Source organism: Diceros bicornis, chromosome 10 (assembly GCF_020826845.1).
Source record: "Diceros bicornis minor isolate mBicDic1 chromosome 10, mDicBic1.mat.cur, whole genome shotgun sequence".
NCBI lineage: Eukaryota > Metazoa > Chordata > Mammalia > Perissodactyla > Rhinocerotidae > Diceros > Diceros bicornis.
The window spans coordinates 35,677,952-35,692,332 of NC_080749.1; the positions used below are offsets into that span (position 1 = coordinate 35,677,952).

At 34.6% G+C, this 14,381-nt stretch overlaps 1 protein-coding gene across 2 annotated transcripts in view; it reads right to left on the minus strand.

The window, feature by feature from the left end:
- Window positions 1-1,279: 1,279 nt before the first annotated feature.
- Window positions 1,280-14,381, minus strand: part of ARL5A (ADP ribosylation factor like GTPase 5A) — a 28,264-nt gene continuing 15,162 nt past the window's right edge. For both annotated transcript variants that reach the window (XM_058548964.1, XM_058548963.1), the window contains 2 exons: window positions 11,434-11,585; window positions 1,280-7,673 (listed from right to left, as the gene is read on the minus strand). In XM_058548964.1, coding sequence (XP_058404947.1) covers window positions 7,625-7,673; window positions 11,434-11,585 — 201 coding nt within the window. In that variant the 3' untranslated portion in view covers window positions 1,280-7,624. The remainder of the gene's footprint in view (window positions 7,674-11,433; window positions 11,586-14,381) is intronic.

The window sequence follows — 14,381 nt, forward strand, 5'->3', positions numbered from 1 at the left end:
AGCCACGGGGCCAGCCCTCACAATGTTCTTTGTACAAGAAAATAATGGAACTACAGTAGAATATTACATGGAGACGTAAATACTAGAAGCATCCACTGGAACTGTTTCAAAAAGATTTCATCCATTTTGATATAGAAAGCTTTGCTAGACTGTAAGGAATGTCGTGATGTGATTAACTAGTCACTTAGGCAGCCAAACTCATAGAGTCAAAAAAGATTGGTAACGGTCATAAGGAAAACATTTAAAAGGACTGTCAGAGGCTATTTTATGTTGTGAAAATCTTATTCTTTTCATGGGACAAAGGTTATTTACTAGCAAAAGGGGGACATTTCAGATAAAAAGGCCATAAAAGATCAAGATGACACAGACTTTTTTCCAAAAAAGCTTTGGAATTTTGGAAATTTACTATTTCAATGTCTGCAGATACTTATAACAGACTCTGGTAGGTTCCTGACATTCCTAGATGCAGATCCACACAGATTTCAAATAAATAAAATTTCTACATATTTATTTGCACTGCCTAACGCTTTAAGGCCATTTCTAAGGAAATAAATCTGATTTCTACTATAAGAACTAATAAGAAAAACATAATTACACCTTGAAACCCTTTTGAAATAAGGCAGAATTAAATTAGATAGTACGCTGCAATCACATATGTAAGAAAAACCTATCCATAGAGAGGACAAACCCACAAAAATGTTAACAGTTCATTCATTCATCCACTGGTCAATACATATAAATTGAACACCTGTTACACACGAGGCACTGTGCTCAGCACTGAGAGATACAAATCGGTAAACAATACACTCATGGTCACTGGCGCCCTGGAGCTTACATTCAAGTGGAGGGGAGAAAGATAATATTCAAATAAGCATGGTGGGGGGACTCCTCTGCCCCTTTTTTTCTTCATTTTTCTTCTGTTTTCTTCTGTATCAACCATTTTCATGAATGTTCACTTTAATAATACTCGTGTTAAATAACGACTGTTCTCACATTTTAAGATAAATGAATCACACAACTGGTCGCTATTTATCAGGTCCATGTCCAATTCAAATATCCAGAAGTAACAGATAGAAAACTCTCTATGAATTGACCACATTCCATAAAAAGGTTCCTTGAGAAGATCAGGACAATCTTTTGGTCATCTGCATAATGCAACTGTCATATCTTCCCAATTGCCCTGGCAGATCCCAGTCCAGGCCAGTTAACAGAACTACCATCACCAAATCTGCACACATTCGGAGAATAAATCAGAATAAAAACACGGACAACACAGACGTGTGAATTGTAATTATAATTAACCCTTTCTAAAAGAAAAGGTATATGTAATAGTACATAATAGAGTAACAATTTAACTCATCTTTTTTTTGTTCCTTTTTACTCAAAGCATAAAGCAGAGACAATACTTTATCCCAGGTTAACATGCAACTTAAAAAAAAAAAAAAGTTAAGGTACATATTAAACATGGAAATTCACCAGTAGATTTTATTTGTCATTTTCCCCAAACATATCCCAACATTACTACTTTATTTCATTATAAACAAGGTCCTACTACTGACCAATGCCTTACATTTCTGGAGCTTGACACTTCAGTCTGTTATGGACACAGGAACACTGTCACAAGTATAATGAAGTAACACACCTGCAAAGCAGCTGACTGCACTGCTTCACAGGTGGAGAGGTCTCTCCTTCAGTCTGCCACTCCCTCCCAACCTCGGCACAAATATCCCCCAGCCATCCAGGACGTTATCTTGTCAAGAAGCCCCTGGAGCTTCACTTCCCTAGAGATCTAAGACACCAGCACTGAGGAAATACAGAAGTACTCAAGTGCTCTAAGATCCTCACTTTTTGGAAAATTCCTTGAGCGCGACATTTTCCTAGGATACAGAGAAACACAAGTTCATAAAATCATAAAGAGATAAGACAAATTTTCCACCTCTTCTTGTATACAAAGCTTGAGTCAAAACTTTTTATCATATTAGAAATTCCTATAGAAAAACCTAAAACTTTTCAAAAGGGTTTCTAACTTCTTTGTTATATTAAATGCAGCTTCAATTATGTCAATATACACAGAGCTCAATTTGGGAGGGGGAGTTATACAAAGAGACTAATTGGAACACATTTTCATCTAGGCTTTTCTAGGAAAATACAATAAGCAAAAAAGGTTAATATCTACGAGAAGAATTCGTCATATTTAAAATCAATACTATTAGTAAAATGTATTTTAAGCACAAATTAAAATTTGTATACATTTTTCTCATCTCTAGCAACCAAAAGAACCCTCATTAGACATAACTATAGCTTCCTCCTCAAAGTGTTATCTTGAACATTAACCCAGAAAATATCTTTAAAAGTGCTCTGCAGGTATCACCTCCTCTCAAGGAACCACAGAGGGACAAAATGTAAGAAAATGCTACTCCAATTCAAAGGACTAGTTTCAAGCAAAAATAATTAGAGGAATTCTGTATACCAATGTAAGAAGTTTTGGGGAAGAAAACAGTATACGTTACAATAATTTAAAATCACATACACATTTCACTTTCCATGCTAGATGATTTAAATATGACCATAATGTAATTGTAAATCACTGAAAACATAGTCAAGTCTTTGCCCCCACAATTTACACTCACTCTATGGTCAGGAAAAAAAAAAAAAAACAATATATGAGAAACATAATAGAGTTCCATCAAATATTTTGGTTTATAAGTAGAATCTGAATAAAGAGGAAGGATTTTGGCATGTGCACAAACGAAATGGCTCAAGACCTAAATGCTATGACTCAAAATTACAAACCACTAAGTATGGGGAGAATTAAGAGGCTAGTCTCATACAAACAGTAACCTTTTACTAAGGTTTTAAAACACAATATTATTTTCTGTGTGTTAAAACTATTTTAAAAGACAGAAATAGAGTTCAGTATTCTAGTCTCTGCATTAACTAACGCCAGGGTCATGGAATATCTGCATCAGGAAAGAGAAAAAAATGGTTTGGTTCCTGCTTCTTTAAACTACAGTTTGTTGAGGGTTATGATGGGTATTTTCAATTCCAAGGCTTTTTACTCAAAGCACAAATCATGACTTAGAGACCCTCAGGGCTGTGTCATCAGTAAGCCAAGCACATATAATACCATAGAAAATACATATAATTTATTAGATGGACTTCAAAATCAACACAAATCAATTTTAGGCACTTCTTGAGTACAGACTATGGGAATTTTCCACCAAGGAACAGCATATCTAGCAGGCAAGACCATAAAGATTTAAACCTCAGTTTTTAGAACAATACACAAGGACTAGATACTCGATAAGAAATATTGCATAATTAACCCAACTGTATCCTGTTACAATTTCTTCACAATTCCACACACAACTTTAGGGTTTAATAGAAGCAGTCACTTTACAGCATCCAAAGTTTTTAAATTCTTTCCTTCTTTTATTCCACCATTATGGTCTTAAAATTGTCAGACATTCTAGGGAGCACGATATTGAAGTTTTATTTTTGTATAAGTGGAACTTTAAAGTATTTTCCATATTATGTCTGCATCTACACAGAGTCAACACACCGTGGCTGATGATTTTGATGTCTTTTAAAGCCCATTTCATCAGGTTTATTTTGTAAAGACAGGCTTCTCATTACTAATTCCTTTAGACATCTAATATTTATCTTTGTCCTATAAGTAAACATGAGGAAAAAAACAGAATGTGGGCTATGGTTTTAAGGATGTAAGGACGTCTTCAGGTTAAACACTACATATAAATTTAGTTTGTCATCTTTTTCCAACTCAAATTGTTTGTACTGGTATTTTCTAAAACATAACCCATTTTTGGCAGTGGAAGATAATACACATATAACTTAATCCCTTCCACACCTAACTAGTAGCTTGAGGAGCTGGCAGAGTCTAGGCAGTCTCTTATCTTTCTAAATCTACCTTTCAGCACATGAAGCTAAAATTAAGAAGCATTAAAATGTTAAATACAGTATAATTTAAATGAGTCTACTACTGGCACTTATATGCTATATATACAGCAAGCCAGTCTTTTGATGTATTCACCAACTCTGACAACACACTAATAAGCAAAGCACAAATCAATGAATCAAGCCAGTGGTAGGGGAATAGTAGAGAACTAGAGAACCTACTAAGAAACTAGTGGTTTGTGGAACAATGTATATAGGCGAAGTTTAGAATACCTCCAGGACCGAGATAACACATCTTCATTGATGGTGAAGAAGATACAGGACAGCGAAGGATGGCTGAGCTATGGCCAAGCTGATTCTGAAGCAAGAAGTTCCAGATTAAATTTGAACAGTAGGAGGGGTCAAAATTAAGTCATCCAAAGAAATTTTGTCTCTATCCAGCCTTGAAAGAGGGGTTGATGCCAGGACACAACTGAGAGAAGATGACCTCCAAGTCTACAGATAATCTGGGGCACATGCGCTGCTATTCCCTACGTACAAAGTAGAACACACTACAGATATATTCCCCAAAATGCCTGCAGAGAAAACTAGAAAGTTGTCTACAGCTTTTCTATTTACACTAATATAAACAGATTTTGAGGTTGTCTGTACTGTATGTGGTTGCTGTAGTCACAGCAAGAAATGTAAAGTGCCTATAAGAGAGAGGACAATAGAATCCCATTTCTAGGCATCTTAATACTACACACTCAGACAAAAAAAAAGAACATCTCAGGGACTTCCTGCCTTTCCTCAAGCTCGTTGCATTTCTCTGTAATCTCACTGTAACTACCTACTAGGCACTTCTTAAAGGTCAGAAACCAGGGACTCTTCTATTTCATGCCGCACTTCTAAAATCACTTTAACTACCTGCATTAAAAATGCCAGCCAGCAGTGCTAAAGCACTTCTTTATTCTTAAGGCAAAATGTCATATTCCCTACCCACTTCCCCCTGCCCCTCAAACTACCTGCCTTCATTGTATTCCTTGCCCATTGTGAGAGCCAAAGATAATAGAGAGAACTGAAAATTTCAAACAAAAATCCTCAATATAATGTGTGAGATATACTTTATAAATGCTATCATGACAAAATTAAACATATTTAAATCCATATAGCATATGGTTACTTTTACCAAGATATCAAGAGAAGTTATGACTTTCAAAATTAGTATCAAACACAGGATATTTATATCCAGCCACATGTACAGAAGTATGAAGTTTTGTTCTTTTCAAAGCTGAGCACAACGACCCTGAATAAGATGATTGTTTACACCCAAAAGTAGCATATTAAAAAACCAAAAGCATTGCCTTTTGCTTAATTCCACTTAAACTACATATAAATTGCCAATATGACTATTCATGAGTCTCTCCATCTTATTTGGAAGTAATACTGCTAATGTGATTTTGACGTATTTTCATACATGAATTTAAATTTTTTTCCCTGTTGTAATTTTGGTTTTATGCACAAGTATATAAGTACCACCTTATTTCTAATGCTTAGCCAAGAAAGGTAGAATATAACAAAAAAAAAAAAATCACGTCTTATAAATGTGGTATAAGATTTCATGCATTCTCACGATGCCATGTCAATAATCTACTACACTAAACCAACTGTAACAATGTAGTGCATGCTTTAAACATCCAATTAAGAGTAAATTTTAGCCAACACCTTGATGACAAGGGAATGTGCTGGTATACTGTTGAACCAATGTGGCAGTAATCCAAGGGACTAAACCATGATTACTTAAATTAAAAGATAAAAAGGATAAAAGGAGTGGATTTGCTGGGCTACTTTATAGAATATTTGTCCCTGATGAAACTGCAACACCTACAAAATGGATTTGGGGTTTTAAGGGAGTTTTTAAGATACAACAAGTAATTCCTTATAGTGATTTGAAAAAGTATGAGAACATATGAACAAATAAAGCTTAGTAATTTAGGATTTACTTTTGTAAAAGCAAGCTGACAAATATTAAAATGCTATGCTTGCATTTTGAACATTATAATATAAATATAAAACACAAAACATCCAACGTTAAACACTGATCTCCCATGCCTGGCTTGGGTTTAGATATTGACTATTTTATAGAAAGAAATCTCCAAAGTTTTGTCAATGCTTATAGTATGTACTATTATTTCTCATCAAAATCTTCATGAAATCTAAAAGGCTAGTATTTAAAGGAGTTATTTTTTTCCTTGAATATTCCAAAACATGCTAGTTTGGATTACTTTTCAGATATTCAGGGCATGAAAGATACAGAGAGTACCCAAGAATGTTTTAGCACACTTAGGATAAGTTTATAGTTACAACAGAAATACCTTCCACTTTCAGATATTGAAAAAAAAAAATACGCTAAGCAAATATAAAAGGTCTTTCAGGCCAAGTTACTTCTTAGTAAAAACAATACATCATGTCAATCATTTTTTAAACAAAATTCTTAAAAGCATTAAAAAGAATTTGTATAATTGTCAACCAATGCATTCACGTGGTGTAAGAGAAAACTTACAGAAACAAAAAAAATCTCAAACTATTTCAACTGCTAAGAAATAAGAAATTTTCAAATTAAGAAATTATCTTTGTTGCTTAGAAAATATACTTTACTTTTCATCTCAAAGTCACCTTAAATGCTTGACACATAATTTAATACCTAAGAAGACTTGAGCTAAATTATTTGATAATATTTATAAGGTGATACTTCTCTGGAGAGACATATTTCACACAAAAGTTTTCAATTAATGCTGACAAAAAAAAAATCACTTGATAATTTTAATCACAATTAATGACTGACTGATTAATGGATTAACAATTTACTCAGCAATTTAGATGGCATAAGCTCCAATAAAGGGAACAATCTGATAATTGCTCAGTGTGCAACTCTGCCCCTTAGTAATACTAAGCCAAGAATGTGAAAGATATTCCATTCAGTTGGCTTATGTGTCTCCATGTATGTGATTTGATCAACAAAAAAATAGGTACACAACATCAAGCTTTTTCCTTTTTTTTTTTTTTAAAGAGCAGCTCAATGATTTCTAGGATTGGTTAGTGTTGGTTAGCACAATACAGAGAACGTAGAGGAAAAGTACAAAATAGCACTTAACACCAATGCCAGTACTCACCTCATTATGGTTACAACTAAGGATATTACTAACTTTTGTGTTACTCGCTTTTCTGTAGAACGTAAATCAAAGCCATTAACTTGAACTTGAGGTATATACACAATACATACACAACCTTACGCAAAATACTTTCAATAAGTAACATTACATTTTAAAATATTGGAAACTGAATATCTGCGATTTGTATTTTGACAATGGAACATGAAGAGAACAACATTCAACAGGGAGGGTTATACTGATAATAAAGCTCTTAAAGTTAAAAATGTCTTCCTCTCCCTTTGTACTTACCACAAGCTACACAATGTCCTGAGAGGATTCATTATGAGAATAAAGTCAATCACAGCTTTAAGACCTTGCTTTGGAAGGAACTAATGAGAAAGCAGATTGGAAGGTGAGACTTCATCTTTGTTTCCAAATAAGTGGTCTTAATTTTTCTTCTAATAGAAAAAGTTTAAATCAGTTTATTATAAATATATCTAAACCATTAATTTTTGCAGCTTTCAGGTCAAGTCCAGCAATTCGTTTATACAAAATCTATGAGAAGAGGTCAGTAGAGATCATCTAATCTTAAGTCGTGACATCATCCATTCAAGTCCTTGGCATAATCTATAAAGAAAATAAAATCATTTGATTAATTTCTCAACTAAAAAGGTATGAACTGCAAACTAAAAGAAGATATCATTTTTCATTTACCTAAGCAACAAAAGATTAAAAAATCAATAATATTCAATGTTGGTGCTGTTACAGTGAAGCCATACTCTCATACACAGTACAGGAGTGGTTTTTTGGTTGTGTTATCCCTCTAGTGACTAGAAGACTGCCTGACACATAAAAAGGAGTTCAGTAATTATACAGTGAGTGCCCATAGAAAGTAATTTAGCAATACATATCAAAAATATTTAAAATACCAATACCAAGACAAACACCAATACTCTACCCTTTCTTCTGCTTCTAGAAACATATCCTAAAAAAAATAATCAGAGATAAAGACACATTTATATATGACTGTTCATCAAAGCATTTTTAATAGGAAAAAGTAAAATTTAAATGTCTACAAATAGAGAAAAAATTTAACATATTATGGAACATTCATATGATGAGATATTAAAAACTTCCTTTCAAAAACTATTTTACAGGGCCGGCCCCGTGGCTTAGCGGTTAAGAGCGCGCTCTGCTGCTGGCGGCCCAGGTTCGGATCCTGGGTGCGCACTGACGCACCGCTTCTCCGGCCATGCTGAGGCCACGTCCCACATACATCAACTAGAAGGATGTGCAGCTATGACATACAACTATCTACTGGGGCTTTGGGGGGAAAATAAATAAATAAATAAATAAAATCTTAAAAAAAAAAAAACTATTTTACAATATGATAAAATGCTCATGATATAAATGAAGTAAAAATGGCAGGATGTTAAACTAAATATAGCAGACGTGTTAAAACAAAGTATACATATAATATGTATGTTACATCTATATATTAAAAAAATTTGAGGGCCAGCCCTCGCGGCCTACTGGTTAAGTTTGGCATGCTCCACTTCAGTGGCCCAGCCTCGGTTCCCGGGCACAGACCTATGCCACTAGTCAGTGGTCATGTTGTGGCAGCAGCTCACATACAAAAAGAGGAAGACTGGCAACAGACGTTAGCTCAGGCAGAATCTTCCTCAGCAAAAAAAAAAAAAGAAATCTCATATCACTAAACATTTATCACTGAACAATGGGTAACTGGACATAATCCAAAATAAAGAAAGAGATGTTCATTGTGGCAAAAGAAACTAAATGTTTTAGCAAGAGGGAAATGGTAGCACATATTATGTCACAACAAAATGAAGGACTGTTACAAAGCATTAACTATTACCTATGAGGAGCTTTAATAGAAATGAGAAACTGTGGTACCATATTAAATTAAAAAAAAAAACAGTACTCAGATTTTTATGTAAATATGAGTCTAATAACATAAAAGAAGACATAAATAGGAAAAAAAAAAAGGCAATGAGGTAAATAAACGCTTATTTTGGTATTGGCCCACACTCTTCTCCTGTTATTAGATTCCTTACTTTTAAACTACTGATAGGAAATGGTATGAAATAATAAGAATATAGGTGAATAAATTATTTAACTCTCAACTGTTAAATGAATAGTAGTTACCTAACAGCAAACTAGAAAGTGTGCTAAGCACTTAATATCCATTATCTTAATCTTCACAACACTGAGAACAGAACCTTTCCCACACTACGGAGGGAACCCAGGCTCAGAGATGTTAACAGACAGCAGAGGTGGAAGTCAAAACACTGACCAATACCAAAAAACCAAGAATTTAGACCAAGATGGCCAGACTACAGAAGGGAAACATTTCCCCCAAAACCAAACATTTCTACTTGCTAACTGCTGCAAACAGAAGCCCACATAAACCAAAATTTGAAAAGCTACCATCATCTATTGATTTCCTCTTTTGAAATGAAACCGTCAGAGTTCATATCTATCCTAACTAATGATATATTTTCTACATGATTACTCAGAGTATAAAAGTTAAATCTTATATCAATCATAGACGATTTGTCTTTGTTGTCAAATTTAGTATTACAATCAGTGCTTTTGCTTAAAGACCTTTGATAAACAAAGACAACACACATAAAGATATCTCTCTATCTATCTATGTATCTTGACACGTATTAAACTATTTGACAAAGAAATACCTAACAGATATTTTTACTTAAATGAATATGTGGACAATTGGTATTATCTGGGATATTTTCTTAAATGGACAGATTTGCTTTTTTGAGGTTCTATTTACACTCTTCCAAATGTCTATAATCAGGAAAGCATGCCTTCTATTTCACTGAGTAAAATTCGACTTCATCTTCAATTTAATTCTTTTTTCTCTGCTTTTAAATACATACATGAGAGATTCTAAACAGAAGTCTTAAATTTGGGGCTGAGGTTCTTCAAGTGTTAGGAAAGGGCAGAAGCTTGGGGCATAAACACACGAGTTAGCTGAAGTGGGAGAAGTTCTCTTCTAGACCATGGTGAAGTGTGAACCAATACAATGAGTTATTGAAGCTATCTATCTATACCCCAGGCTTCTGCCCTTTCCTAACACCTGAAAAACCTCAACTCCAAATTTAACATCTCAACTCCTTCATCTCCAATTTAATTTTTTTTCTCTGCTTTTAAATACATACACATCCACCATATTATGGAAAAACAACTACAATAAAAACTTTACTTTAGGTGCCCATCCTCTTGGCTTTTTATCCTATTTCTAACCTCGTCTGTTCCATCTCTCCTAATAGCACTCTCTCCATCCTCCTGCTCCTTGACCTTACATTTAACAATGCTGACAACCACTTCCTTCTTGAAATCCTTTCATCTCTGGGCATCAGACTAGGGCAAAATTCTACTGTAGGCATCCACCTTTCTTTCCAGAACCAAGGACCCTCATGCCCCACTCTCTCCAATTCTACCTCATTTTTTTAAAAAAGTGCAACATCTCCCTCTTGACAAAACTGGTGGGCAAAAGTGAGTATCCTCAAACTGGTCTCACACATAAATCCTCTTCTATTCCAGCTTCTTTATGTATAAAATGTGAATTGAAAACAATTGTTCTACAGGATTGTTATGAAAGCACTATACGGAAAGCACTCAAGACACAGGACATGCTCAGCAAGTGTTGGTTTCTTTTTTTTCTTTTTTTTTTTTAATGATGATCTAAAGACAGATTTGCTCAGATTTTTTAGATTTTTCTTTTTTTTTGTGAGGAAGATCAGCCCTGAACTAACATCCATGCCAATCCTCCTTGTTGCTGAGGAAGACCGGCCCTGAGCTAACATCTATTGCCGATCCTCCTCCTTTTTTTCCTTTCTTCTCCCCAAAGCCCCAGCAGACAGTTGTATGTCATAGTTGCACACCCTTCTAGTTGCTGTATATGGGACGCTGCCTCAGCATGGCCAGACAAGCAGTGCGTCGGTGCGTGCCCGGGATCCGAACCCCTGCCACCAGTAGCCAAGTGCGCACTTAACCACTAAGCCACGGGGTAGGCCCCGCGTTAGTTTCTTTTTTATAGCGTAAGTCCCACCACCAGTGGAGGAACTGTTTCCCAACTTCTCCAGTTCCCCCACGACACTTCCATTTCTCTGAACTCCTACAGCAACTCTATCATCTATATGTTCACATGTATGTTTATGTGTATGTTGTGTGCTTTATTCTTTACAGAATCAAGCTAAAAACTCTCTCATTGCAGATATGGACTATGTCTTACATCTCTCCCTTACAATGTTTTAGACATGCTAGCCTTAAATATTTACTGATTTTAAGAAGAAATAATTGTTTCTAAGCTAAATACATGTTTTCCAAGAAGATGACTTCTTACCCCTCGCCAGTAAGAGCACAGCACGCCTGGATATGCCACTGGTGATCTTTAATAGACGTTAGTTTCAAAAACTGGGAGATTTCTGCTACAGTCATGCATTCTTTAACATCTTGTTTATTAGCAAAAATCAGCAATCCAGCTTTTCTTAGGTCCTATAAAAGCAAACAAAACTGTAAAAGCCAGTGCATTTTTTCACAGATTTACCATCTTAACTAACAGAATGTTTTTGATAATCTTCATAACCTAGAGTTTCTCAACTACTCAACATAAAAGCATCTCACAGCTCTTATGCTGACAGAAGGTAAACTTAAAATTGAACACATTTCAAATAAATAAATCTATACTTGCATGGATTTACATATTTCTTATAGTCCTAGATTACATTTTTTTATGGTCCTAAGTGCTATACTTAACAAACAGTCATGTCTATATTTACCTCTTCCCCCAACCCCAAACTAGGCTTCTATGGTTACTAAGAGCTACTCTTTAGCATGGCACTCACGAGCTTTTCAAAATTCCACCCCGACCTATTCTTTAGGTATAGATATCTATACCCAAAGTTAGTACTTTCTAGGTGCATAGGAAATAAACTAATTCATTATATATAATGTATGCATTAGGGCTTAATTCTCAGTTGAGAGGTGTTATCCTAAACCAATCCTATTAATCTTCTGAGACGTAGCTCCTCTTATCTTCGTGAAGATTTCTTAGATTTGGGCCATCTTGGATTGGCACTGAATTTATCAAATTTCCCAATTAGACAATGAGTTCTACCACTTCTATCCTTTGACTCTGAGGCAAGTTCTTTAACCTTTCTGAATCTTTTCCTTATAACTAACATTCATTGAATCCGAGCAAGGAACCGATCATACTGTTTTCCAAATAAAATCTCTATAATCCTCACAAGATTTCTACAAGGTAGGCCGTCCCATTCCTATTTTACAGATGAGGAAACTAAGACTTAGATGTAAGTAACTCATACAAGGTCACACAGCGCCTCAATAATAGAATCAGGTTTGAGCTGAGATCTTCCCACTAGAGCTGCTGGTCTCTCATCTAAAAAATGCTGAGACCACCACCTACCTCCTGGGGATATGGTTTGAATGAATGAATTACTACATGTAAAGCACTCAGTTCAGCACCTGGCTTTGTGTGATAGTTTAGTAGATGTTAGTTCACTAACTGCCCTAAAAATGTGGATTACCTTTACCCTTGTACATACCCCACAATGACTGATATAATGTTTTACTCACAAAGCAGGCCAGAGGTTATCAGTCTCCTTTTGCTCTACCTCACCCTCTCCTCTCCCAACCATTTGTAAAGTCAGTGACTTTGATAATTTATTGAAAGTTACGGAACTTTTCCTCATAAAAATGCACATATGAATATAGGTAAAAAAAAGTTTATGTACAATTTTAGAGTAACAGACACCCTAAAGTCCATTCATGGACCCTGGGCTAAGAATCCATGATGGATGCACTCAACTAGTGGATTAAATTCTCATAAAATTCTGCCCATAAATCTAAAGAGATACCGAGAAAACTAAAGTTTTGGTGCTATGCTTCAAAGTTTTCTCAACTGTGTTCAATGTCATCTTTCTTCTTCTTAGGGATTTTAGTTTCAATCATACGTATATGTGTTTGAAGCACAAAAGTTTTCAGTAGGTATAAACATTCTTCTACATTATTTTATTCTTGTTAGAATATAGTTTCAATGACTTCTTTGATTCTTTCTGATATAAATAAAAAATAAAAGTAGTAAATTTCTCATCTGGTTAAAAGAATTTATGCAAAATGTTTTATATAACAATCAAGACTGACTTTTAGTTACAGTGCCCTCTGCAGGATGGCAGCTATGCACCACAGTTAATGACAGAGTTACCTGAATAGCATGGTCAGAAAGGGATACTCTAGAATGTGAAGTTTTAAGATTTCATGCTCAACTTGTTTCACCCATAGTTCAGTTCACCTGTCTATATAAAAGGCAAAAATTTGAAGGGATGGACTATGACTAGTACATATATATTCATTACCAAGGATCGAATATCCTCTTATCCTAAATGGAAAATGGAACGATTATCAATAGTTAATAAGTGGCTGAATCACTGAGTAGATGGACTTTCCATGGGATATTACTCCTATCTTCCAGGTTTCACTACCTCTTGCTAGTGTGTGTTGAAATCTTTTATTAAAGTCAGGATTGCTAATGCTGGCATGTTCAAAGAACAAACTTCTGACATTAGAAATACTTGGCACAAGTTAGGACATATAGTTTATGCTATATATTGATAAGTAATCTATATTCATCGCTCTTAGCGTAGCGATGAAATTATTTGGAGAAGTCCTTGGATTGAAAATTGGAAAACATAAGAAATAAAGTCATTTATTGAAATGTCTCAAAAAAAACCCATACTGAATATAATTTTTCTAGATCTCATAGGCTCAAACTTTTTTATTTGGGTTCTTGATTTAAAAAAAAAAAACAAAAGTAATTTTTTTAATATAGCTAAAAATAGGTATATTTTTAAATATGTAGGAAGAGAGGAAAGAAAATTTTCCTTTACTTTTTACTAAATAACCTCAGAACCAATTATGCATTGTGATAATAGTAGAAAAGAGATACATTGGGTTAAGGCTGTTCATCAACTTGACTTAAGAGGTCAAAGTACAAGGTGAACAGGGGTATCTTTTGTACCCCAGCCATTTTAAACACTTTGAAAAACTTTCTGCTACATATTACAGATTTCTGTTCTTAAAAGTATAAAAATACATTTTAATTTAGTCAAGATGAATAACAGCATATGCAAGACATATTTATTTAGCATCTTTTATATGCCATATGTGGCTGTCAATTTGTTTCTCAAAGCTTCACTTGTGAAGATAATTCCTAGAAGTTGAGTCATTCTGAATAAAATCTAATCCATCTTTTTGTGTTTGGATCTGTTTTAA